The following is a 24754-nucleotide window of genomic DNA, read 5'->3' as shown; positions in this document are numbered from 1 at the left end:
AGATTTAAGTAAACAGAGTTTCACTTTGGCGTGGCTCCTACACCGAGCCCCTAATGTAAAATGTATGACTAAAATAGTAATTGATAGAAAAACAGGAATTATAAAACACATTTTCATCATACACTTAATTTGTTCTTATGTATAATAGACAACATTGAGTGGGACATAATATTAACAAAGTCACCGTCTTTTCAATAGACGATCTAAGCAGCTTGATTCATTTTGTCCTTCCTGTTCAGTTATAACAACAATAATGGCGGCGGCTGCACGGTTTTTCGTCCGAGGTGCACACCCGAAACTGTCTTTCTCCGGTGTCTGCGCCAGCGCTCAGAGGAGTCTCGGTGCTGGTCTGCTGAAATTGTTGCCGAGCTGTGCATCCCGAACAAAAACGCACAAAAGGCACGCAGCGCACTTTACTTTCCAACCTGACCCCGTCCCCACACAATATGGTGAGTTCAGAGCTAGTGCTTTAGCCACAATGCCATTTGTCCCCGGACTTGATTGGTAACGCATAAATTCACTTTAACAGTTTGCTTCTCTAATAGCCTGAATAAATGGTTTACTGTAAGTAACATAATTTAAATAAACAATTTGTTTTTTGTACCTTAACCTCACCATAGATTGGCCAAAAATTAATGTTAGCTCGTAGCCTTACGTTCAAATAAATAATTTAGTAACAAGGTGTTTGGTGTCCAGCTTCTTGCTGTTACTTCTGTGCTGCTGCTGATCGATGACTCAGTAGAGTTAGAGCTTTATTTCAGCCTAACACGGTACGTCCCCCTTGTCAAGTCTCCTCCGACTCCAGAATTGCTTTCTGTCTTTAGGACTTGGACGTTTTGGAGACGAGATGGCATTTGTGTGGAGAAAAAGGAGAGAGGTCTTTTACCCCGGGACACCATCCCAGTCTAATATGAGGGATTGGAATCTATATTGTTATTTTTAACCTATCAACACTGGCAATGACGGTCCAAAAGTTACAAGTACTGCATGTAAACGCACCTGCTGACAAACTGACAAACTGAGCTTGTTGGGACAAATACGTCTCAGAAGTGGTGACGAAATGATTGTCAGGTGTCAGAATAATATAGCCTACAGAAAATGCAGCACAACCACTGTCTGAATAAGATTTCGATAGGGAATTTGTGGAGAGGATTAAAGACTTGAGAAATGACTTGCATGTCAGGGTATTCTAAGGAAAATAAAGAGTGAAAATAATTATTACCACAGTGATGGAAATTTATTAATATAAAATATCCCGAAGATGATAACGTCACTGGCGAGCTATTTCTGAACCTGTATGGTTTATTTTACAATTCTGTTGTACTTTGTATAGGACCTACTCAGAAGATGAACTTGTTTCAATCAGTCACAAGTGCCTTGGACAATACTCTGGCCAGTGATCCAACAGCAGGTATGACTTGATTGTTTTCCTTGAAATTGCTTATTTAAATGTTTGTGCCTAAAGTTAATGTAGTCCAATATTTATTGGACATGGTCATCATATACAAGAATATAAGGGGTAAAATGGTAAACAAGTTTTGTTGTGTGTTTACTCATTTGCAGTGATCTTTGGTGAAGATGTTGCCTTCGGTGGAGTTTTCCGATGCACAGTGGGCTTGAGAGACAAATATGGTAGGCCAGTTTAGCTTGTTTGTTTACTCAAGATTTTTCATGTTTTGCATCCTTGAAAGAGATTTTCCTTAACAACCACTAGATGGCAGCATAGGGTTTTAGGCAAACATTCCATCCTTAACTAAAACAATGGCCAAATACATTTACAATAAAATTTGCAATAAGATTTACAACAAGAGTACGCTCAGTCTTTAACTTCCAAAGTAAATAAACAAAACTTAATCGGTTAGTTGTGAATAACCCGTGTGTTGTCAGTTTGTTTGTAAACTCACAATATTAACAAGGACCGTATAATAATGTACTAAAACCAGTGGCGGACAGTGGCATCTGGACTTGGATCAGCAGCCTATTATTTACAGATACAACTATCCGTAGGCTTACAGGTGCCAAAGAGAACATATGCAGCCTCTCATCTATTAAGCCTGGGCCAACCCGCTTTGGTGCATGTAGAGTACACGCACTGCCGATTGTCCACAATATTTAGTGCTTTTGTTGGATACACTGACTGCCCAAATGCATAAATGGCCCAGCAAAATGCACCAGCTGATTGATATGACCACATGAGTGCATATGGCGAGGCAGAACGAGCATGTACGTCACCGTTAACAACTGGACAAACTATAATGGACATGTTTTTAATTTTTTTTTCTCATTAAGCTATAATCCAAGTTATTGCACATAGACCGTTTGATCATACCAGCACCTCACTCACCGCTGCTGTCTTGACCAGATGAGTGCTTTTACTTGTACACTTGTGTCACCATCCGATGTGTAATCCATCAGAGTTCGTTCTGTTATTGTAATAGATCCGTGGTTCAATCATTCTGTGCGGTCCATGTGTCAGTTAGCCCTTTGCTAGTATCCCAGCTGTTTTTGATGCTCTTCTGAATGTTTTAGGACCACTAACTTAGGTAATAAACACAAATTAGCTACTAGTAATCCCATTGTTTATCCAAAAAGAAAGTCCAAATGAAAGTATATCATCTTTTTCTTTCAAACTCCACCAAAGTTAAAGGCAGACTAATATGGTGCTATGGAGCCAACAGCTGGCCTCTCCAGTCATGGCACAACAGGGCCAGGCCCAGCGCTGAGCGCACAGCTGGTTCTGTGGGACTAAGCTAATGGACTAGTGCTGGTGTCTGCCTCTCAATCAACTCCAAAGGGACAATCTGATTGGTCAGTTTTAATGCTAGGGCTAGTAGCTTGCAGACAGTATGACCAAGCCTGATAGGATATTTTGGAGTTTAGAGTTTCACAGAACAGTAATCCTTCATATTCATGTTATGTTTGAGGCTTTTAGATCTAAAAAAAAAAAAAAAAAAAGAACAGCATTCTGATTTAATTGATGTAATAAAATAATTAGTTTTACATTTTTTGCTGAAATGTTAGGGCCAGCAGCGAAGGCCTTGCTGGCCCTGATCGAACACCACTGACTTAACACCTGTTTTGAAATGTCCTTGTGGCATTGTGTTGATGCAATTCAAGAAAGATATTGGCTGGAAGCAACCAACTCTAGCACTGCAACTTTTGACGTTTAAGCACCATTTCGTAGTGGACGTGCTGGCAGAGTGGACAGATGCATCTCAAATCCACCATACTGTAGCTGGCTTTGCCTTTTTGTTTTCATTGACGTCAGAAGTGTTGACCTTTGGAGGGGATCATTATTTTCCATCTCATCCCTTTGTACAGTGACGAGCGCAAAGCTGTATTTCTTCCTTTTAGTCCCACCACAGAAAAGGACTAGCGCACACCTCAGCCATTACAACCATTATAGCTCACAGTCAGGGGTTAATGTGAGGTGGTCTCCATATGAATGAGAAAATGTAAAAAGTTGTGTTCCAGCAGCATTTTGTCATGTATATTTTCTTTGGTGTTTTTGTTCATGAAGTCTTCCCCTGTGTGAAAAGGAGGCATAGGCATACTTGAACTTACTGCTTGACTCTTTGATGACACGCAGAAGGAAACCCGAGTATTATTTACTGCAGCAGCATTTTTGAGGTTGGCTTTATAGTCTGAGAGGCAGGGCATTAAATTGTGATCACTTAATCATCTAATCGTTTTATTCATTCATTCGTTTATTCATTTATAAATTTTATCATTTATTTATTTATTTATGTAAAGCCGGAACTGCACATACAAATGAACATTTCCTCTAAAAGACTGTGGTAAAATAGTCGCTAATTGAACTTTGTGAGTACAGGGCACATAAGGGCATAATTTTTTCAGCTATGAAGCACAGTTCCCAGCAGAACACAAGGCAGCTCTGGCAAATTCACAAAAGGCAAAAATAACATCCATAGTCCAAATTTAGTTTTGTACCATAGTTGGCGGCTTCTTCTGATTACAGGGTGGAAAAGTTTTTTTCTTGTGTTTTTGCTTCTTGAGACTAAGACTTTATTGGCTTCAGCTTAGAAAGGGTCATTATAATGTCTCTTTTGGTTGTTTTTTGGGCATTATATTTTCAAATAGCAGTTTTTCTTCCATTTTTCAAGTGGGACATTTGGCATATAATATATTAGGTTACATTTTAATGTTATTGTACATACACACGTACATACACACGTACATACAACGAAATGTCAACTGAGCAAAACTGTAAACATATAAAAATAAATACACATACATTAAATACATACCGTATATTATAATGTATTAAGTGTGTATTTTTTTTGGTCCATTCATCAAATCAAGATTGCTTTGTTAACTCTCCTTTATGTTTAGGTAAAGATCGAGTCTTCAATACACCCCTCTGTGAGCAGGGTATTGTTGGATTTGGTATTGGAGTTGCTGTAGCTGGTGCTACAGCAATTGCTGAAATCCAGTTTGCTGATTACATCTATCCAGCATTTGATCAGGTAAGATAAGTATAAAAATCTAAAACAGTGCATTTTAAAATTGAAGGATGTCCTAAATAAGGAAGAAAAATAAGGTAAATATGATGTCAAGAGACCTGAACAGACCTATCATATTGTTCATTTAGGAGTAGTTCAGATTTTGGAGGAACAAATGTTTATTTATGTTAAATGTGAATGATTTAAACTGTATTGTTTCTGTGCAGGAAATTAGTATTAAAACTACTGTATTTGTTTTAAGACAAAATAAAATCTAAACACATATTGTAACTATGCAAAACACTGAAGATATAGTTTAACTGTGTAGTAGTGTTTTGTCACCGATTCAAAGATAAATACAATCTGTGCTATGTCAAGGTAACACAAAACAGAAAATGTGATAATGGCGCCATTTTTCCTTAAAGGCTCTTCAGTTTAATCTGGTAACAGGCCTTGAGTGGGCTCCCTCACTCTGTCTGTGCTCTCACTTAAAATGACTCAGTCCAAACCGTCCTTAGTGGCACATAAAACTAACATTAACAACCCACCTGAGTTTAGAAAGGAAAACAGGGCACTTTTTTGGCGGTAATCCTATATAAAAAGAAAAAACAACTTTAAAGTTTGTTAAAGATACCAGACACTTAAGGTGATCAGAGCTATTAAAACTAATATATGGGTTTTAGTTGCTTTAAGAACATTAACAGAGCATAATTAAAATAACTGAGACTGGGATCAAATATTCTTCACTAGTGTGGTGGTCTCTGTACATGAAAAGTTATGCCTTGTTACATAAGTTTACTGTGATATTATATTTATTGTTCAGATTGTCAATGAAGCAGCAAAGTACAGATATCGCTCTGGAAACATGTTTGACTGTGGAAACCTCACAATCCGTGCTCCTTGGGGCTGCGTTGGACATGGATCTCTTTACCATTCTCAGAGCCCAGAGGCCTTCTTTGCCCATTGCCCTGGCCTCAAGGTATGAATTTCTATGTAAATCCCATAAAGCCTAGATGGAATCTTGCAATTCCTCTACTGTATAAAATCACATCACAAACATCATGAACCCAATTAATTTTTTTTGTTAAGTATTTGTTTTGTCAATTTATGAAAGCTGGTAGTTTAGTTATTAGGGCCGGGCACAGTAATGCATTATTTCTAAAACTAATGCATTCCTGCAAGTTCCCTTTACGTGACTTTCTTCTTTATTTGTCTAGTTTCTTCTCCATACAGCACATTATGAAAACAAAACTGGATGATATTGCCTAAGGCAATTTGTTTTATGAGATCCATTCCATAGTTCTGCCAAGGACCGACAACTTTAACCAGTCTAATAACCATTTCCCAATTGTTTCTAAATTGTAAAAACAGCTGTTTAAGTTTGACTATTTAAATTTATTTTGCTCGTTATTACATTATATAGAGTTTAAGTTTGCCGTTGATGTGTGTGACCTTGCTTGAAACAACAAATCACTATTGTTTTGCAAATAACACAACACATTGCTCTATTTTTTAGCAAAATGCATACATTCAGATTAACAGACTAAGCATCTTAAGTCTGTTGTTTTTCCTATATTCCATTGGTTTGAAAACAGCCACAGTTGTTCCCCTATGAATAACCAGTGGGAAAAGCAATGAGCATGTTGTCTGTCAGTAAAGGTCAGGCTGATAAACACTAATCTTTATGCATAATATCAGTCTAGTCTGGGGTCATTCCCAGCACTCACCCTCATGAGCGCATTTCAACTGTGCTCTACTTTGTCTTCTCTGAATGTTGTTCTTATATTATCCAGAAGTATTTATGCAAACTTATAACAGAAGAGGAAAAAAATGTATAGTGAAGCATTAAATACAAAAGTATATATAAAAAGGTTAGAGGAACAGGCTTTCTATTCAACTTAACACGTTAAAGAAGACTGTCTGATGCTGAAAATGTAAAAGTGTAAAATGCAATATTCTGTCTATTTTTTATCTAGATTGTAATACCTCGTGGGCCAGTACAGGCTAAGGGACTGCTCCTCTCCTGCATCAGTGACAAGAACCCATGTATATTCTTTGAGCCCAAGATACTTTACAGAGCAGCAGGTGAGAACATTGTTAAATGCCAATGCCACAACCATGCTGTTCTTAAAATAACTGTTCAATGAGGTTTTGTCAGTAGTTCTTGGACACACACTTGCCATTTACCTGGACTCACTTTCATGTCTCGATGGTTAAAAAGTTGAACCGTAGAACTGTAAAAGCTGGATTAGCTGACATTTTTTGTGAATGAGTAAATGAGTAGATTCTAAAAACGGCACTTTGTGACAAAATGAGACTGCTGCATGCTGTCTATGGATAATAATAAAGTATTTTAATTTCTTGTAAACCCGGAAATAAGCAACGAAAGCCGTACTCTGATATGGCTGCACTTTGGTGGTCCAAGCTGGTGTCATTTTGTCTGAAAAAAGCCGTGCATGTGCCTGAAAATTAAAGCATGTGGATATTAACAATTTGCCAAAGGGTTTGTGAGAGCTAGTGACAACTTGGATGTGATTCATATGGAGATGCTTTATTTTCTTTTTGCATAATAACTGACCATCTGTTAGACCTATTTTCTCCACAAAAATGTATTAAAGCATGTTTAGTTAACAGAATATTTTCCCCACTTTTTATCCCAGTTGAACAGGTTCCTGTGGATGCCTATACCATCCCACTATCACAGGCAGAGGTGCTTCAAGAAGGAAGTGATGTTACTTTGGTTGCCTGGGGCACCCAGGTAAGCACACAAAAAGGTGTATGATTGTTTAAAAAGGTTCTTCACAAACTCCTTAATACAGCATGGTTTCAAATTCTGAAACCTCAGACATCTTCAAAATACAGGTATTAATATCTTTTTAGGCACCAAGGGCTTAACTGTCTGCGTTGGGTGTTAGACTGTTCCTTTCTGAAGCTCTGCACTGAAGTGGCTGTAACTCACCAGGAATCAGCTCAGTCTCACATTGTGCGCAGCCACTTACAGGGGTTCATCCAGGCCGCAATGTACCTAGAACAGCAGGGGCCTCATGAAGGCCATTGAAGAAAAACGTCTTATTAAAGCTAATATTATAGGACAGGAAAGGGAACAAGCGCCATTGAAAGTAGAGGAAATACTATAATTTGATTAGAAATAAACAAATGGAGAAATTTATAGAAAAGACAGGGATTGTTGCTGATCTGAAATATGATGTTGTGTAAAAATGTCATCTTTTGTGCCCCATGTAAGTAGGAAGATTTGACCATATGTATCTTTTTTACTTCTAGATCCATGTGATGAAGGAGGTTGCCAATATGGCACAAGAAAAACTGGGAGTATCCTGTGAAGTCATTGATCTGCAGACCATTCTCCCTTGGGACATAGACACTGTTTGTAAGGTAAAATCAGACTCCAAATGCAGTAGATTCATAATAAAATATAATAAAAATAAAGGACTGTCAATTTACATTTTACTGCTGCCCAAACATATAAAAATGTCTGGCAAATGTTCATAAACAAGGATAGAGAGCTGTGTCTTATCTCGTCTTGAATGTGGTAGATCAGCTGTAAAATGCTAAAGTTCTCTGGGCGTGGAGTTGGTGTGTAAGATGTGTTTCAATGATACGTGAAGCTGTAGGTTCATACTGTGTATGCACATTATTTTCACAATTGCTAGATACCTTGGTTAAAATTAAACCAAGTCACACATTTTCATTGGCATTATGCGTAGACACACAAGTTGATCAAAGAGCTTTACTGTGTTATAAGTATCATTTAAGACACAGGAAGACATTGTGGCAGGACAGTAGTAATTTAATATGACTAAGTACCACCACAGTGCTGGCATGGAAAGACCCTGGAGTTAAAGTGAGGGATAGTGTGTCAAAACAAAGAAATGTCTCAAAAAACATGCTACACTTTTCTCCTTTTGAAGTGTGGCCCCATTAAAACAGCAGCCATGAAATTGAACAGAGTTTTATGTGCAGCTCTACTGGCCTAATGCCTGGCCTGCCACCTCAAGCCTGTCAGCATCATCTCTCTGTGTCATTGCCTCCAACCCAAAGAGACTGTGAAGGTCTGTCAGTGCCAAATGCATAAATGCACTCCCAGCAGAAGCAAATATCATGTCCACTGTGCATATCTGGTAGATTACTGCCATTTTTCTCCTGTCCAAGTGTTTTATTTTTCTCTTGGACCATTTTGACTTTCCCTGGCATGTTCCCTGGCATGTTACTCTGGTTGAACACCAAGCTAGCCTTTTATCAAGCCATTATCATATTTCACTGAGCAAACAAAATCAATCTCAGTCTAAATTATGATTATTATCAGCCAGACTAATGCATAGGCACAGGCATTAGGGATGTTCCTTTATCTTTTAATTAAGCAGAAGCGCATATGCAAATATCCAGATGTGCATGAGTCATACCCAAAACAAATAAAGTTCTATGGGGATGACCAGTCTATACAACACATCCACTTGGCTTTAACTGATTCAAAGTAGACAAATGTATGCGATGGCGAGAGGCACGGTACTCTATGCCCTCAGTAACCTCACACAGTGTCCTAAAAATTAGATGCTACTCCAGGGAGAGATGACATCACAGTGTGGCTGTGGCTCTGCCTATCCTTGCCAATTAGGAGTCTTATTATCCCAAATTAAACGTGTGTGCGTGGGCTAAAATCCACCTACGCAATTACATTGGAGTATGCTGCCATAGACTCATTCAGTGTACGTCACTGATGCATTTATTTTTAAAATAGTCATTTATTTATTTGTTTGTTGTATGGATGGTTGTATCTTGGGTGGAACTGTAACCCTTTGTGTTAGTCGGAACTGAAGCATACAGTTGTGCATATTTGGCTGATGCCTGAATTCTGAAGGAAAAAAGGTAATCAGGTAAAAAGCGTTCTTCTTTTTCCTTACTCTGCAGCATTAGCTTCAACCGACACACACACTGTAGACTACAATGTGGTTACAAAGCAGCCTTTAGAGCCTATTATAAATGGTGGATTTCTCTTTTTATATTTCACCAAACAGTGCAATAAGGAATGAATGTACAAGGGATATAAATAATGTGTTGAGTACATTAGGAAAGTGAAATAACTTGCATGTAAGTATCAGTATCAGTTGCTTTGTCTTAATAGGTTCTCTCTCTCTTGATATAATGTTAGGACAAAATTTGTAGAATTACTACTTATTTTAAAGGCAAATCAAACAGGTGGGAAGGTGCAGAAATTTTGGATGATCAGGGTCCCATTTTCCATTCTGTCATGGCAGCTGTGTTTTTTTTCATAGTGGATTATTTAATCAACATGTACAGACATTATTTGCCTGACATTGACTTTATTCTGACTAATAAATCACACTTAAACCTATCCTTTCTAATGACTGAAATGTCCCTGTGAAAAGGCCCCACAAAGCACTTTTACCAGGCCCTTTTCATTGTTTTATTGGTAATAATTTCCCCAAACCAATATTGTTTATTGATCTCTAGAACCCTTCTGATACTCTCTCTGTGTGTGTGTGAGTATGTGTGTGTGTTTTTTGTTTTTGTTTTCTTTCAAGAGGAGCAATGTGGTTTTCGTCCCGGTTGCGGAGCACTGGACCAGCTCTATACTCTCCATCAGGTCCTCAAGGGTTCATGGGAGTTTGCCCAACCAGTCCACATGTGTTTTGTGGATCTGTAGAAGGCATTCTCGTGGTACCCTTTGAGGGGTGCTCCGGGAGTATGGGGTCTCCGGACCCCATACTCCCGGAGCTAAGGGCTGCTTAGGGCTTTGCTAAGGGCTGTCCTGTCCCTGTATGACCAGAGCAGGAGCTGTGTCCTCATTGCTGGCAGTAAGTCAGACCTTTTCCCAGTTCAGGTTGAACTCCACAACCGGATCTCATCGCTGCTGTTTGCAGATGTTGTCCTGATGGCTTCTTCAAGCCGGGACGTGCAGCAGGCGCTGGGGCAGGTCGCAGCCGAGTCTAAAGCAGCTGGGATGAAAATCAGCTCCTCCTAATCCGAGGCCATGATTCTCGACTGGAAAAAGGTGGTTTGCCCTCTTTGGGAGGGTGGGGAGTCTCTGCCTTAAGTGGAGGAGTTCAAGTATCTCAGGGTCTTGTTCATGAGTGAAGGAAGAATGGAGCGCGAGATTGAGAGGCGGATCGGTGCAGCAGCTGCCGTGATGCGGTCACTGTATCGGACTGTTTGGTAAATCGAGAGCTTTGCCTTTTGGCTCAGCTCCTTCTTTACCGCGTCAGTCTAGCTTCCTACCCTCACCTATGGTCATGAGCTTTGGGTAATGACCGAAAGGACAAGATCGCGGATACAAGCGGCTGAAATAGGTTTCCTCTGCAGGGTGGCTGGGCACTCCCTTAGAGATAGGGTGAGGAGCTCGGTCACATGGGAGGAGCTCGGAGAAGAGCTGCTGCTCCTCTACATAAAGAGGAGCCAGCTGAGGTGGCACGGGCATCTGTTCAGAATACCTCCTGGATGCCTTCCTAGGGAGGTGTTCCGGGCATGTCCCACCGGGAGGAGGCCCCCGGGGAAGACCCAGGACACGCCTGAGGGACTATGTCTCTCAGGCGTGTCCGGGGTGAGGGAAGTCTGGGAGTACCTGCAGACTGCTGCCCCCGTGACCTGGCCCCGGATAAGCAGAAGAAAGTGGAAGGATGTTTTCTTTTTGTTTTACTTTTTAAACAGTGAGGTAGCTGAGGCATCTTGTCTTAACAGGTCTTAGCAGGTCTTTGCTAGAGTTGCTTTCCCTTAGTTACAGCCTTGAAAGATGAAGCATTGTAGTGGGTAGCTACAATGCAACACACTTATCTGTCCATGTCCATATTGGAAGTCCTATATTTAAGTAATTGGACGCTGATGCAAAAGTCCTTAGGTAATTGTGCATAATATGCCAGACGCCCTTCTTGATGCACATTCTATAGCATTCCAGAAATAACTGCATACACAATTCAGTTTGAAACTCTGGTGTGTCATTTGCTTGAAAATGCAAAGCTGGTGTAATTTGTATTACTTTTTAATCATAAATACCCAGTTCCAGCTAACCCATTTTATCATTTAAGTTTCATTGATAACTTATCTCCCTTGTTGGATTACTTGGTCTGTTTTGTGTCTCCGTGCATAGCCCTGCTTGGGTCGAGTGATACAACTATTTTGGCTGAACTTGTTTAACTCTCATACGGGTCCAGTCACTTAAGAACTTACAGAGCACCAATATGTTGATTACTTACCAAGTATAAATCAAGTTGTCTTAAGTCAGGAACAAAAGCAACATTTAATTGATGCCTTTTAGAGAAAGAATCGATGTCATGAGTGTGCTAAAGCAGGAATGTGCATCTGCTCTGCGGCTGTGATTCTTGTAACTAATGCAGGTTACAGTGTCTGCATGTTCATGTTTCTCTGAAGTTCTGTTGACTTTCTGTGCAGATAAGCCCTTCTTATCAAGGCTCTGCTTTCATTACACTTGCTCCTAATGGCTTTGAGCCTTATTGTTTGTGCAAGCCAAAGCCACCAGGTAAACATAGAATATGGAAGCTCCCAGCATGTGTCTGCTGAAGCAGGGTAGGCTTAAAGATGGGTTTGTTTGCCGTGTACTGAAGTGGAAACACCAGTCCAGCTGTGGTTTATTTAAAACATAGCCATTCTTATTAAATGTACTGTCCTGTGTAACAAAAGATTCATAGTATGCATTTCAACATCAACTAGGAGCCACTGTTGGGCTGCACTGGCTATACTGCATATGGTTGTTGTGTCTTTAAGCAAGGCACTTCACCCACCTTGCTTAGTGACTTGATGGTGTTGGTTGAAGAGTCCTATGACACAGATTGGCAGCTTCACTCAAGGGCAGCTGTGGCTACAGTAGTAGCTTACCAGCACCAATTATGGAGTGAATAAATAATGCAAGAGTTAATCATTTTGGGTTTCTTAAAAGATGGTATACAATCCAATACAATAAAGAGAACATTTAAATAATGCACACATGCAGTGAAACAATACTAATTTATACGGCATCCTGCTTGTTTTTCACTTTGTTATTTTGGAAATTTGCAGCTAAAATATTCCAGTATTGGTACAATGGTGACTTCAAGTGTGCTTTCTTGGTGATCAGTTTTCCATGGCTGAAACCAGCAAGCAGTACTTTCCATTCGTTCAATCTGGCATGGCTTTATTCTACCACAGTTGGCAATAGCCCTTATACTTGAAGATACTTTAAGCCCCTACTTGAGACCTTGAGCTGTGTTGATGATAATGATGTTAACATAACAGTCATCAAAAGTAAGATAAATTTGAGTGGAAAACAAGATTAAGACTAATATTTTGATTTCTGATATGCCAGAGCAATGAATTATACATTTGCTTTTTACTAGTAACAAACCGCTGTGTATACACGTGTTTTGAAATGCATCCCTCAACTATGAATTCTGAAGAGTTTCTGAATGGCCACCTGGATACTCGTCCGGAGTATGTGCACTCACACATGATGTTTCTAATTTGAATATGTGAGTGTGCATACTTAAAAAGCTTTTTTTTTTTTGAGGTTTAAAAAAAAAAAAATTACAAGCTAGCGCTTATGGATCAAAAGGGCAAGAAACATTTTTAAGTTGCCAAATTTTTGTATTTAATTTAAATTTGCCAGTTTATAGCCAGCATTAAATTCATAATTTTATTTGCTATTAGGATATTAAGATATTAAGTTAGCCGGGCTTTGGCACATGCAAGTCATTAGTTTGAAACATGTCTGTTTCGAGTTCAGCTGATCTCTGCAATATCTGTTCACAAGCCCACCACAACACTCATAGTATCTCTATCTTATTCCATAGTTGGTGAGAATTCTAATGCTAACTAGCTTGCTTTATTTTTGCATAACCGCACACGTAGTCCGACAACAGATGGTCACATTCTATAACATTAGGCCATATGCCACAGTGTTATATTCTCTGCATTTGTGTATTAAATCTCTGACTCCTTGTTTAATCCTTATTTGTCACACACACTGGAAGCAGTCCTTTAATCCCCTCTCTGTGTTCTTACTAATGTGTTCCATGTCTGTAATTGGAGTGTTAACACTAACTACTATGGACTAAACCTGTAGGACACCATGGAGAGAGAGTAGCATGACAGGCTTTGTTGAGAAGCTGGTGTTATGGGATTGGATGTACATATTGTTTATGAGTGTCAAAAAAACTCTGTATGATCATACTGCATCAGATCACTAGTTTGGCTCCCCAGCAAGTATTAAATGGCCATTTTTTATATTTTGGTTTTGGATTCGGATTCAAGTAGTAAGTCATTCCAGTGTTAAACCCTTCTAAAAAGAGGATTTTAAAATGTATATCATCTTTAAAGTTGTTTGTGTTTACTAAATTAAAACAGAAATAATACAAAGGAATTTTATTCTTTTTGCTGTGTTTAGGGCCTTTATGGTACAGTCTTGCAGTGCTTTATCTATTTCTTTACATCTTGGGTCGTTCTGAATTTGGCAGTAATTGACAATAGAATAAAACTGCAGTCATTCCTGCTTCCTCCTTTCATCTTCACACACCCCTCTCCTCGGTCTCACTCAGACATCTTTCCATTCCTTTTCCTGGCAGTAGCCACCGCTCACATTCCACAGACAGGCACTGGAGATTTCTCAGATTCTTCCCAGTGTCACTCATGAAGTAATACTACCTCATGAGCTACAAATGCATAGAAAGACATGAGTTAAGACATCAGTCAATTAAAAAAAAAAAAAAAAAAGATCCCAAGATACTAATCATTACAAGTATTGAAACAAGACACTCAATTGTATGGATGCTAACTCTTTGTATTTTGTGTGGAAATATGGCTGAATCAACATTGAGTCCTGAGCCCTGTCCTTATTAGATGCTAGGCACTGGTGGTTATGATGGCAGTTATTGTTTTCACTCTTAATTGAAGGCACATTAAAAGGTGAGTCAATCAATGGGAACCGTGCAATGCCAAAACACTTAAATGTAGGGTTTCTCCTTTTTCTGTTGAAGAAGTTCATAACCTCTTCCAGACCATTTCTCCGACAGTTGCATTTAATTTAATTGTATACCTCTCACTGGGTATGCCTGGGGTGTAACATCCACCGCAACTACTCCTTTGTTATGTTATACAATACTTTATGACCCCTAAAATCATTGAGTTTTACAGCCTTTCTGTCTCAGACATGTGGAGGCCTTTAGGATGCTCACCGAGAGCTGTCATCAAGTCCTTTTCTTTTGCAAAGTTGTTGTACACAGAGGCAGTGTTACCCTTTGGCTCAGAGGCACAGAGGTAAGAGTGTGCTTGTCTGTGTGTCAGGGAGTAATTGAGTTGAATTGGTTTTAATGTGTCTTTATGGGATGTTTGGAGTTATTTCTGTCTGAGGTCTTCTGGCATCTTGGCTACGCTGCAGGAAGGCTTGGCTATCGGCCCAGCTAAAAACTTGCACTGCTCTTTCATTTAGATATGCTGCCTTCTCACTGATTGTATGGCACTCAGGAGTTCCCATTGAGCTCTACAATCTGTTGCACGCTTTACATTCTTTGTTAATCTCAGTACCACTTTAAAGTAGTTGGCTCATCTTGACTGTCATTTGTCACAGAGATCACTTGTTGGTGCATGACTAAGGACCTACAGCAGCCGTACAATTACAGACAACAAAGTCAGTAGATCCAGAGACCTTGTGGAAGCTCAGAACTCAACCTTTTTTCCCCATCAGTCTGATGGAGAGAGAGAGCAGGAGCCCCGTGGCGTCATAACCTCAGCCTCTGGAGGTCAAGCCAGGGCACAGGCTGAGTTGGAGGCAACAGTAGCTTAAAAAGTACAAGCTTCATAAATAAACATAATTCTACCCTATTATGTCTAATGTGAATATGTAATGTATATTCACTTTACCACACCATTCCCCTGGGGAAATTGGTTTTGGACTAGGGAGAAGCACAGGATGGCAGGTTTCAGAACAGAGGAAGCAGCAGTCTGTCTGAAGAATGAGACACAGAAAAGTAGAGAGGTGGAATCAGAAACCTGCTGTGTTAACTGTGGGAACAAGTGGAAAAATGTCATGTTTTCTACAGTTTGAAGACAACTTTGACATGGTTACTGCTGGCCCTGTCAGTCAATAAATGTCTACTTTTGTGGTAATACTAGAGAGTGCTCAAATTAAAATGTATTCTTATTTTTTAGGCAGCTGGTTGGCCTAACCAAAATATCGGCCCCTGCTGGAGATTTAAAGCCAACAGCTGATAAGATAAAAAGTGCAAATATCAGCCCTATATATTGGTCCATCTCTAGCTTATACATTTGATTATCATGGCAAAGATTTGTTGTATAGATACAATGTACAATTACTGATATAGTTTCACAGGATTTTGATTAACTCAAACTGTTCTAATAAACATTTCCCCCTTTCCAAAGATATTAAGGTATTTTTATACTGTGCATCACACCTCCTGTGTCTCTAACATTACAGAACCATCAGAGTGACTATTTAGTGTGTCTTGGAAATGCGCCCAGTGGCCAGAAGTCACTGCATCAATGACTATAGCCACAATTGCTATGTATAAATTGAAATTTACTTATTGTCTCCTTTTGATTTTTCAATCATTTTGTTATCTTGGTTTTACTTGTATGTCAACATAATTCTGAAAGTAAATTGTTGCTTGTGCCAAGATTATTATTTAGCTTGCAATCAATCAAGACTTCCTGAGTGCTCACTATTTGATGTACCTTGTATGCTGAAATGTGTTTTTCTAGTGAGTTTAGGTTGGATGTAAAAGTAAAACCCTTTTGCTTAGATAAAAAAGACTTTATTATTTTCTACATGAGGATATTCTAGTTTTGCAATGCAGCATTCAGGATCAGAGAATAAAGTTTAATAAGAATTAAAAATAGATTTGAATCTGACCATTTAACCAAAATGTCAGATCAGCGTTGGTATACTAAAGACATAAAAGGCTACAAGAGGCTTTTATGTACTATAACTGGCTTTGACTATGGTTAAGCAAACTACTCCAATTACTATGTTATTTTTAGCATCGGCGATTGAGATGGTTTATTAAGCAGGTCATGTTTCCCCATCCCACTGTGATCTGCAGTGCTAGCACACTATAATGTAAAAACATTGGCAGCTTCAGTTATGCCAAAGCATTTGAGGAATGCACTCATCTTGCTGTGAGGGTTGTTGGGTGCCCTCTTGCCCCCTTCAGAGAGACGGGAGCCAAGAGTAAAATGGGTTGACACAATGGTACACATTAGAGTGTTCGACATTACATTAAGGTATTGGAGGGGTTGAAGATTGGACTGCCCTTCTGTTTACTCACTGGCCCTGTATGAGTCATCCCACAGCAACATGTCATACCGAGACATCGCCCCTCTCAGTCTCACGCTTGATTCCTGCCTGGTGTGCACATCGCCAGCTTTAGTCATTGTTTTGCACTTTTGTTATTAACTTCCACATTCCTAAAGCTTATGTCAATCATATAAATGATATTTGGTGTGAACTCATTCACCCCAGCTAATGATTATTAAAATAACCATTAGATATTTTAATAATGATTAATCATTATCTGGAAAATACAACCACAAAAACATATGCCACTTTAATTATATTATTTTTCCTGAAGCCAAAAGCATTTTTAAATGGTTAAAAATGTATTTTAAAAATCTAAATTCACAAACGGATTTATCTTTTGACTAGTTGGCCAATAAAGGAGAATTGCCTGCTAAGTAGTCTCTACTAAAATAATTAGTTCCAGGCAGCCCTCAGCATAATTATTTTGGAACGCACATTTTGTCAAACATATTGGTTAAGATCAGAATTCAATCACAGAATTATAATATTAATAAATTCTATTGGAGACAATTTCTTAATTATGTATGCAAATAGTATGATGGTATATAGTTAGATGATCTTCCTGCCACGACAAATTATACAATAAAAGCACTAAGAAAATGTGAGCCATTTAACTCACTGGAAATGGTTAAGAGATTTTTTTTTTTTCCTTTTCTATTATTTATTTATTATTATTATATGTATAGTTCTAAGCTCTTTTAACTATAACTTGTCTCTTCAAGGCAGTTTTCGCTGCTGCTGGCTAAAGAATATTGAGATGACTTTAATCATGGCAAAATAATTTTTTTCTGCTTCCAATCGACCACTGTACTGTGATATTTGTGTGTTTCAGTCAGTGGCAAAGACTGGCCGCTTGCTCATCAGTCACGAGGCGCCAGTCACTGGAGGATTTGCTGCTGAAATCAGCTCTACTGTTCAGGTGAGTGCTTTTGTTTATGTGCACAAGATAAAGAAAAACACATACAAGTACCAAAAGTACAAGTATTTTTGGTAATCTATTGGCCTATGTATAACTATTCATAGGCCTATATATACATACAGTATATTATATTCCCTTTGCATTGTAATGTCATTACATTATATATAGTATATATGTTCATATGTGGATATAAGTAGTGTGTTTCCCTTGCTGTGGTATTACTTTTTGGACTATACTCAAAGCCCAAAAAGATTGCAAACTACATCTTTATTAGAACAACTTTGTGTTTGTAAACCATATGATTACTTTATCAAGAATGACCTGGAAAAATCCTGGAAATTATTTCAAGCATGGAAAGCCCAATATAGCATTGATAGTATTGTCATTATAATCTTTCTTTGTCAAGTGAAGTTTTGGGACTTGACTTGACTTTTTTCCACTTGGGGGCCTGTCATTGTAAATCATCTGCCCCCTTGCTGATGTGGTGTGCTTATTTCTTTAGGGTGGGTTTATGAGTGATGCCCTTCCTGTTGCACCTGTCAATTTATGACACAAAGACGACTCTTATGCCCTCCCATTCTTTGAATACATTTTGTCCACAGTGTGACAATATTATTTCTTATAATCATAACTACATAAAAGTAGGCTATTCCACATGTATTCTTCCTCAGAGTTTGTTGATACATTTGGCATAACCCACCATAAAAGTCAGCACAAAAGGCTCGGACTATATATCGAAGACATGCTAGACAGTAGTAATTACACATTTGTAGCAAACTGTGAGGCATGACTAAATAACTGAAGTGCTCCCCTTCCCATTTGTCCAATTACATCTACCATATTTGATGTGTATATTTTAGATGTGGAGCACGTACAGAGCTTACGTATTTTCTGGACTATACGTCACTCAGGAGTATAAGTTGCACCAAAAAAAACATGAGTTGCACTGGACTATAAGGCATATTTTTTGGGGATACTTACTTTACAAAATGCAAGACCAAGAACAGGCATTTTAACTGCAACTGATAATACTAACAATAAAATGGAGAACTACAGGTTGAATAGTAGTACAGCACACTAACACAACACATTTATATTTATTCAGCTACATGAAGCATACACAGAACTAAATGTGTGTCTGGTATGTTAACATAAGATCCATCCATCCATCCATTTTCTTCCGCTAATCCGGGGCCGGGTCGCGAGGGCAGCAGTCTAAGCAGGGACTCCCAAACTTCCCTCACCCCAGACACGTCCTCCAGCTCCTCCGGTGGGACCCCAAGACGTTCCCAGGCCAGCCGAGAGACATAGTCCCTCCAGCGTGTCCTGGGTCTTCCCCGGGGCCTCCTTGCGGTGGGACATGCCCAGAACACCTCCCTAAGGAGGCGTCCAGGAGGCATCCTGAGCAGATGCCAGAGCCACCTCAAATGGTTCCGCTCAATGTGTAGGAGCAGCGGCACTACTCCAACCTCCCGTGTGACCGAGCTCCTCATCCTATCCCTAAGGGTGCGCCCGGCCACCCCACGGAGGCAACCCATTTCAGCCGCTTGTATCCGCGACCTTGTCCTTTCGGTCATTACCCAGAGCTCATGACCATAGGTGAGGATAGGAACGTAGATTGACCGGTAAATCGAGAGCTTTGCCTTTGGACTCGGCTCCTTCTTTACCACAACGGACCGATACAGCGACCGCATCACTGCAGACGCTGCACCGATCCGCCTGTCAATCTCCCGCTCCATCCTTCCCTCACTCGTGAACAAGACCCCGAGATACTTGAACTACTCCACTTGAGGTAGAGACTCACCACCCACCCGGAGAGAGCAAACCACCTTTTTCCGGTCGAGAACCATGGCCTCAGATTTGGAGGGGCTGATTCTCATCCCAGCCGCTTCACACTCGGCTGCAAACCGCCACAGTGCCTGCTGCAGGTCCTGGCTCGACAACTTCATCTGCAAACAGCAGAGATGAAATCCTGTGGTTCCCAAACCAGACCCCTTCCGGCCCCTGGCTGCGCCTTGAAATTCTGTCCTTAAATATAATGAACAGAACCGGTGACAAAGGGCAGCCCTGGCAGAGTCCAACATGCACCGGGAACAGGTCTGACTTACTGCCGGCAATGCGAACACAGCTCCTGCTCTGATCATACAGGGACCGGACAGCCCTTAGCAAAGGCCCCCGGACCCCATACTCCCAGAGCACCCCCCAAAGGACACCACGAGGGACACGTTCGAATGCCTTCTCCAGATCCATAAAACACATGTGGACTAGTTGGGCAAACTCCCATGAACCCTCGAGGACCCGATGGAGAGTATAGAGCTGGTCCAGTGTTCCACGACCAGGACGAAAACCACACTGCTCCTCCTGAATCCAAGGTTCAACTATCGGTCAGATTCTCCTCTCCTGTACCCTGGAATAGACCTTACCGGGAAGGCTGAGGAGTGTGATTCCCTTGTAATTTGAACACACTTTCCAGTCCCCCTTCTTATACAGAGGGACCACCACCCCCGTCTGCCATTCCACAGGTACTGTCCCCGACCGCCACGCGATGTTGCAGAGGCGTTTCAGCCAAGACAGTCCCACAACATCCAGAGACTTGAGGTACTCAGGACGGATCTCGTCCACCCCTGGAGCCTTGCCACCGAGGAGCTTGCCAACCACCTCAGTGACTTCAGCAAAGGTGATGGACGAGTCCGCCTCCGGGTCCCCAGTCTCTGCTTCCTCCTCGGAAGACGTGATGGTGGGATTGAGGCGATCCTCAAAGTATTCCTTCCACCACCCGACAACATTAAGATAATAACAGTTAATCAGATAACTACACTAATGTAACACATTTATATTTATTCAGCTACATGAAGCATAGGCAATGAACTGAATACGTGTCTGGTATGTTAACGTAAGATATTAGCAGTTAATTAGATAACTAAGGCATAAAAAGAAAGCTAACAAGATCTCACTCCAAATCAATAAATTCATTGAATTCTTCATCCTCAGTGTCATTATATATTTTAATAATTTCACATATAAATCATAAATCTGAGTATAAGGCATACACCCAGCCAAACTATGAAAAAAATGGTGACTTATAGTCCAGAAAATACGGTACTTAAGAAAGTACTCAAGAGTATTCCTTGTATTCATCTTAAATTGGTTACCAAAAATGTTTTACTATAAGTCAGCTCAATGGCTGTTTAATGGTCTTAACTGGCTCTGCCAAAGTCTTGGGGCTTCTTGTTTTACTGCACAAGTCATGGCCTTCAAAGGAAAGCATTTGAGAGAAGTCTGCTATGAGAGAATTGGACACAGGTAGCACCCTGTTGCCTCAGGAACATGTGGTGCTTGTATAAAAATATTTTCACTACAGTTGCATATGATTAGGCCTCATTTGTTACAACACCCATGGAATTTACCATTTCTCAGTGTTAACCTTTTTGTCGATTGAAGTTCTGTGCATCCTCAAAAGCTTTAAATTTGTCAACACACCAAGATATTACATAATGTATTTAGTCGTCAAACAAATGACAATAAAAAAATAAAAAAAATAAAAACTAAGCACAATGAAATATCTTTTTGCTATCAGGTTTAAATTGTCTGAGTTAAAGACACCACATGGTGTTATAATGATTAAATAACTCCAGGGAAATGCAGGTCGTCTCCAGTTCACCACATAAAACATTTTAGGAGGCAAAGCAATTTAGACCTGATGATTTATGTTTATGCATCATGCCAGTTTGTCAGTGCCTTACCGCCTTGTATGTTGGCTTTTATGAGGATCAGAAGCAAATCATTAATTCTCTACCCCACAGGCTATAGAAGGACTCTTTTTAAATACGTGAAAATCACTTTTGAGTGTCTCTTAACAAAGTTTTGTTGGTTGCCTGGCCTTATCAGTCTTTGCCAGGGTGATATTGGCTCCTTCTCTGCAAGTTGGGAGTATAACCCTTCATCTGTGGCTGTTTTTGATAAACATAGACCTTTTATATAACAGGTTTCAGAGTATCATCTCTACATCCTCTAAACCCCAAATCCAATAAAGTATTTTTATTTACCTTATTTTGGTACATGGCTGTCTTTGCCCACTTCCAAACATATTTTCATTCTAACATTCAGTCTGTTACATATAATGATGCTGTTCTCAGAAGATAAACATTGATTTGAAGGAAATCTGAGTTGTGTGGCCTTTCCCGGTCTGGTTTTGGTAGCAGACAAGTAAACTACTGTACTTTTCTGCCATTTCCAGTAAATGTATAAAAAGGAGATTACAGATCTGAACCAGACAAAAGAGCACATTGCCCGGTGCTGTCTGACCGGATGTCTGTGGCACAGAGGCAGAATAGACCCAGGGGTTGTAATCTCACTGGGAGCAGATCATGTTGTCACCTCCAAAGATGAGAGTTCAAGAGAAATGTCTCATTTAGGCATTTGTCAGGTTTGGGTGATTGAGGCTGCTGTATGTATATGTAACAAAAAATATTTCCCTGCACATTATGTGCTTAAATGTTCTGTTTCAAGCATGTTTCTGGTTGTGCTTGTAATGGCCAGGCACAACACTGTTCTTGTTATATAAGTTAATGCTGGCCAACCAGATGCCAGCAAATAATTGTTGTTTTATTAGTAGATCTGGGGACACCAGTCAGTTTTTTATTCTCCAGATGTCTCCGAAAAAGTCAAAATGTTATGTGGTTTCACACTAAAGGAACACACCAGTTCAAATAAGGAATATTGCAATTAAAACATGGTATACATTCTACCTTTTCTCTCTTTCATCCAAATCGTATCCAGTTTTTTCTCTAGGTCACAATCTATCTTGTTTTTCATTTTGTATGTATTCCTAAAGCTCTGGATTAACTGTGCTGTTGATTTTATACATACAGTTTGGTTGTTTATTTTAATTTTCACATTTAGAGGGTCTGACCTTTTCAAGACAGCTGTCCTTTTTTTTGTTTTTTGTTTTTTTGCTTGTTTTTTTATAAGTCAGAAATACCTGAGGCTGGTAATACAATGCTATGTGGTTTCATATATCCTCAACAAGTTACATTCACTGTGCCTATTAGGCACAATGGACACAAGGTATATGTTACAACAACATGTGTAAAGGCCTGTCCAGGATGGACCATTGAAGGATCAGCGTCTACCTTGACATATTTGTTGGCTTTGTGGGTGAATTAATCATGTGTGGCACCAATTGCCCTCAGTGTTTTTGTCATTTCTGAAATGGTAGAAAGTATGTGTTTCTAACAAGCTACTTTGTATTACTGCATATTATTTACTTTGCAATACATTTACATGCCATCAGTCTAAATTAAATTGATGAATACAAAGTCGAACTAAAGACGTGTACATGTGTTGCAGGAGGAGTGCTTTTTGAACCTGGAGGCTCCAATCAGCAGAGTGTGTGGTTACGACACTCCTTTCCCTCACATCTTCGAGCCTTTCTACATCCCAGACAAGTGGAAGTGCTTGGAGGCCATCAAGAAAATGATCAACTACTAACAGGTAACCACACACCTCACCATTACAGAGTCTCATCATACTCCAATCACTATACAGAATATATGTATTTAGTATTATATAAAAATGTGATCTGACCACTGTTTAATTCAAACACAATAAAAGTTACCCTGAAATACATGTCGAATATTAAGTTAATAATCATAGCATCCTTAATGTAGTAAGTTCTTATACAGCAATAGGCTTTTTACTGATATACCATAAATGATTGTCTCTATTTGATCTTTCTATGTTGGATGTATTATTCTCAAAGAAAATTGTGGAACCAATAGGTTATGCACTGATTTAGGTTGCTTTGTTTTTTTATATAATTCAGATTTTTTCATACAAAAAAAAGAATTGTAAACTATACAAAAAGCCATTGTTGTTTATTTTAGATATGTTTTATTTACATGGTTATAACCTTTTTAAGCAATCAGTTGATTGTTGCTGAATACTTCATGAGTGGCACTTGAGGCAGCAACAATAGAACCCATTACATAAAAATGATAGCTTCTTGGTGTAGTATGGGGTTCATATGTTTTCCTCTGTATAATGTAAACAACTAACTGTTTAAACTAACAGCATTTGGTTTCACTTAATAACACCTGTATTTAGTGGCAGTAACTTGTAATCAGACCACCCAAGGCTTTGAAATGCCAAATGTTAAGAGCGTACAAAAGACACATTTTGGCATGTTTAACCTCATTGCCGTCTCTTATATAGTTGTCATTTACTGGCAGCAGGCTACAGTGTTATTTTTTGTTGTCAATTTGCCGCTGCATGTAATATCCTTTAAACTGGCACTGTCAAAATGAGTTGGCGCAGTTAAACAGCCTGGCTCCGATTAATTGGAAGCATTAATAAGATGCCTAATTCTATCCAACACGTGTCTCCTCTCATTGCTATGTGTTTCTTCCAGCATTCTCTTCTCATCTGTCATGCACTGTTGACGTCCAAGTCATTCACTTTAACTACTTTTGTTTTTCAGAGCCAACTGCTGCTCTCCTTGAACTCCACTCTTGCCTCTTTCCACTTTATTTGCCCAATCCTAGAAGACTGTAAAAGAAAGCCAAGAAAAGACATTTTTTTGAACATCCACTGGGGAAGCCGTACCCAGAAGTGCATTGCATACCACTGAAGGAGATGAATGTTTATCTACAACATCTGAGCAGGAGGGGACTGTTACAAAGGGGTAGTGCCCAGATGCTTTGGTTGGATAATGAGTATTGTGCACAGTATTTATGTTTGGAGATGGTTTTGTGTCCTGTTACTTTACATTCATGAATATGTACATTTTAACCTATACTACAATAGTTCAAATTACCATAAACCTGATTTATGATGGTTTTTAAGGAAAATAAAATAATTTAAAATTGCAATACTAATACAAGACTGCTTTTTTTCTAAATAAATTATAATAAATTATATATAGTACAGAAGTAACATAGACGGTATCTAGTGGTGGTATGTGAGAATACAACACAGTCGGGCCAGTCAAACCAATTACAAAATGGTAGCTTTAAATATATTACAGACCAATAATTA

At 39.4% G+C, this 24754-nt stretch overlaps 1 protein-coding gene across 1 annotated transcript; it reads left to right on the top strand.

Moving 5' to 3' along the window:
• The first annotated feature begins 225 nt into the window (after positions 1-225).
• On the top strand, positions 226-24593 carry bckdhb (branched chain keto acid dehydrogenase E1 subunit beta). The gene is made up of 11 exons (XM_033981205.2): positions 226-449; positions 1334-1411; positions 1564-1632; positions 4354-4487; positions 5287-5442; positions 6440-6548; positions 7124-7221; positions 7746-7856; positions 17633-17719; positions 23069-23212; positions 24198-24593. Exons 1-10 carry the CDS (start codon positions 254-256, stop codon positions 23207-23209), a joined length of 1179 nt encoding a protein of 392 aa, XP_033837096.1. The 5' UTR covers positions 226-253; the 3' UTR covers positions 23210-23212; positions 24198-24593.
• Positions 24594-24754: the final 161 nt, after the last annotated feature.

Source organism: Periophthalmus magnuspinnatus, chromosome 16, assembly GCF_009829125.3.
Source record: "Periophthalmus magnuspinnatus isolate fPerMag1 chromosome 16, fPerMag1.2.pri, whole genome shotgun sequence".
Lineage (NCBI taxonomy): Eukaryota > Metazoa > Chordata > Actinopteri > Gobiiformes > Gobiidae > Periophthalmus > Periophthalmus magnuspinnatus.
This window is presented reverse-complemented; position numbering and strand designations above follow the sequence as displayed.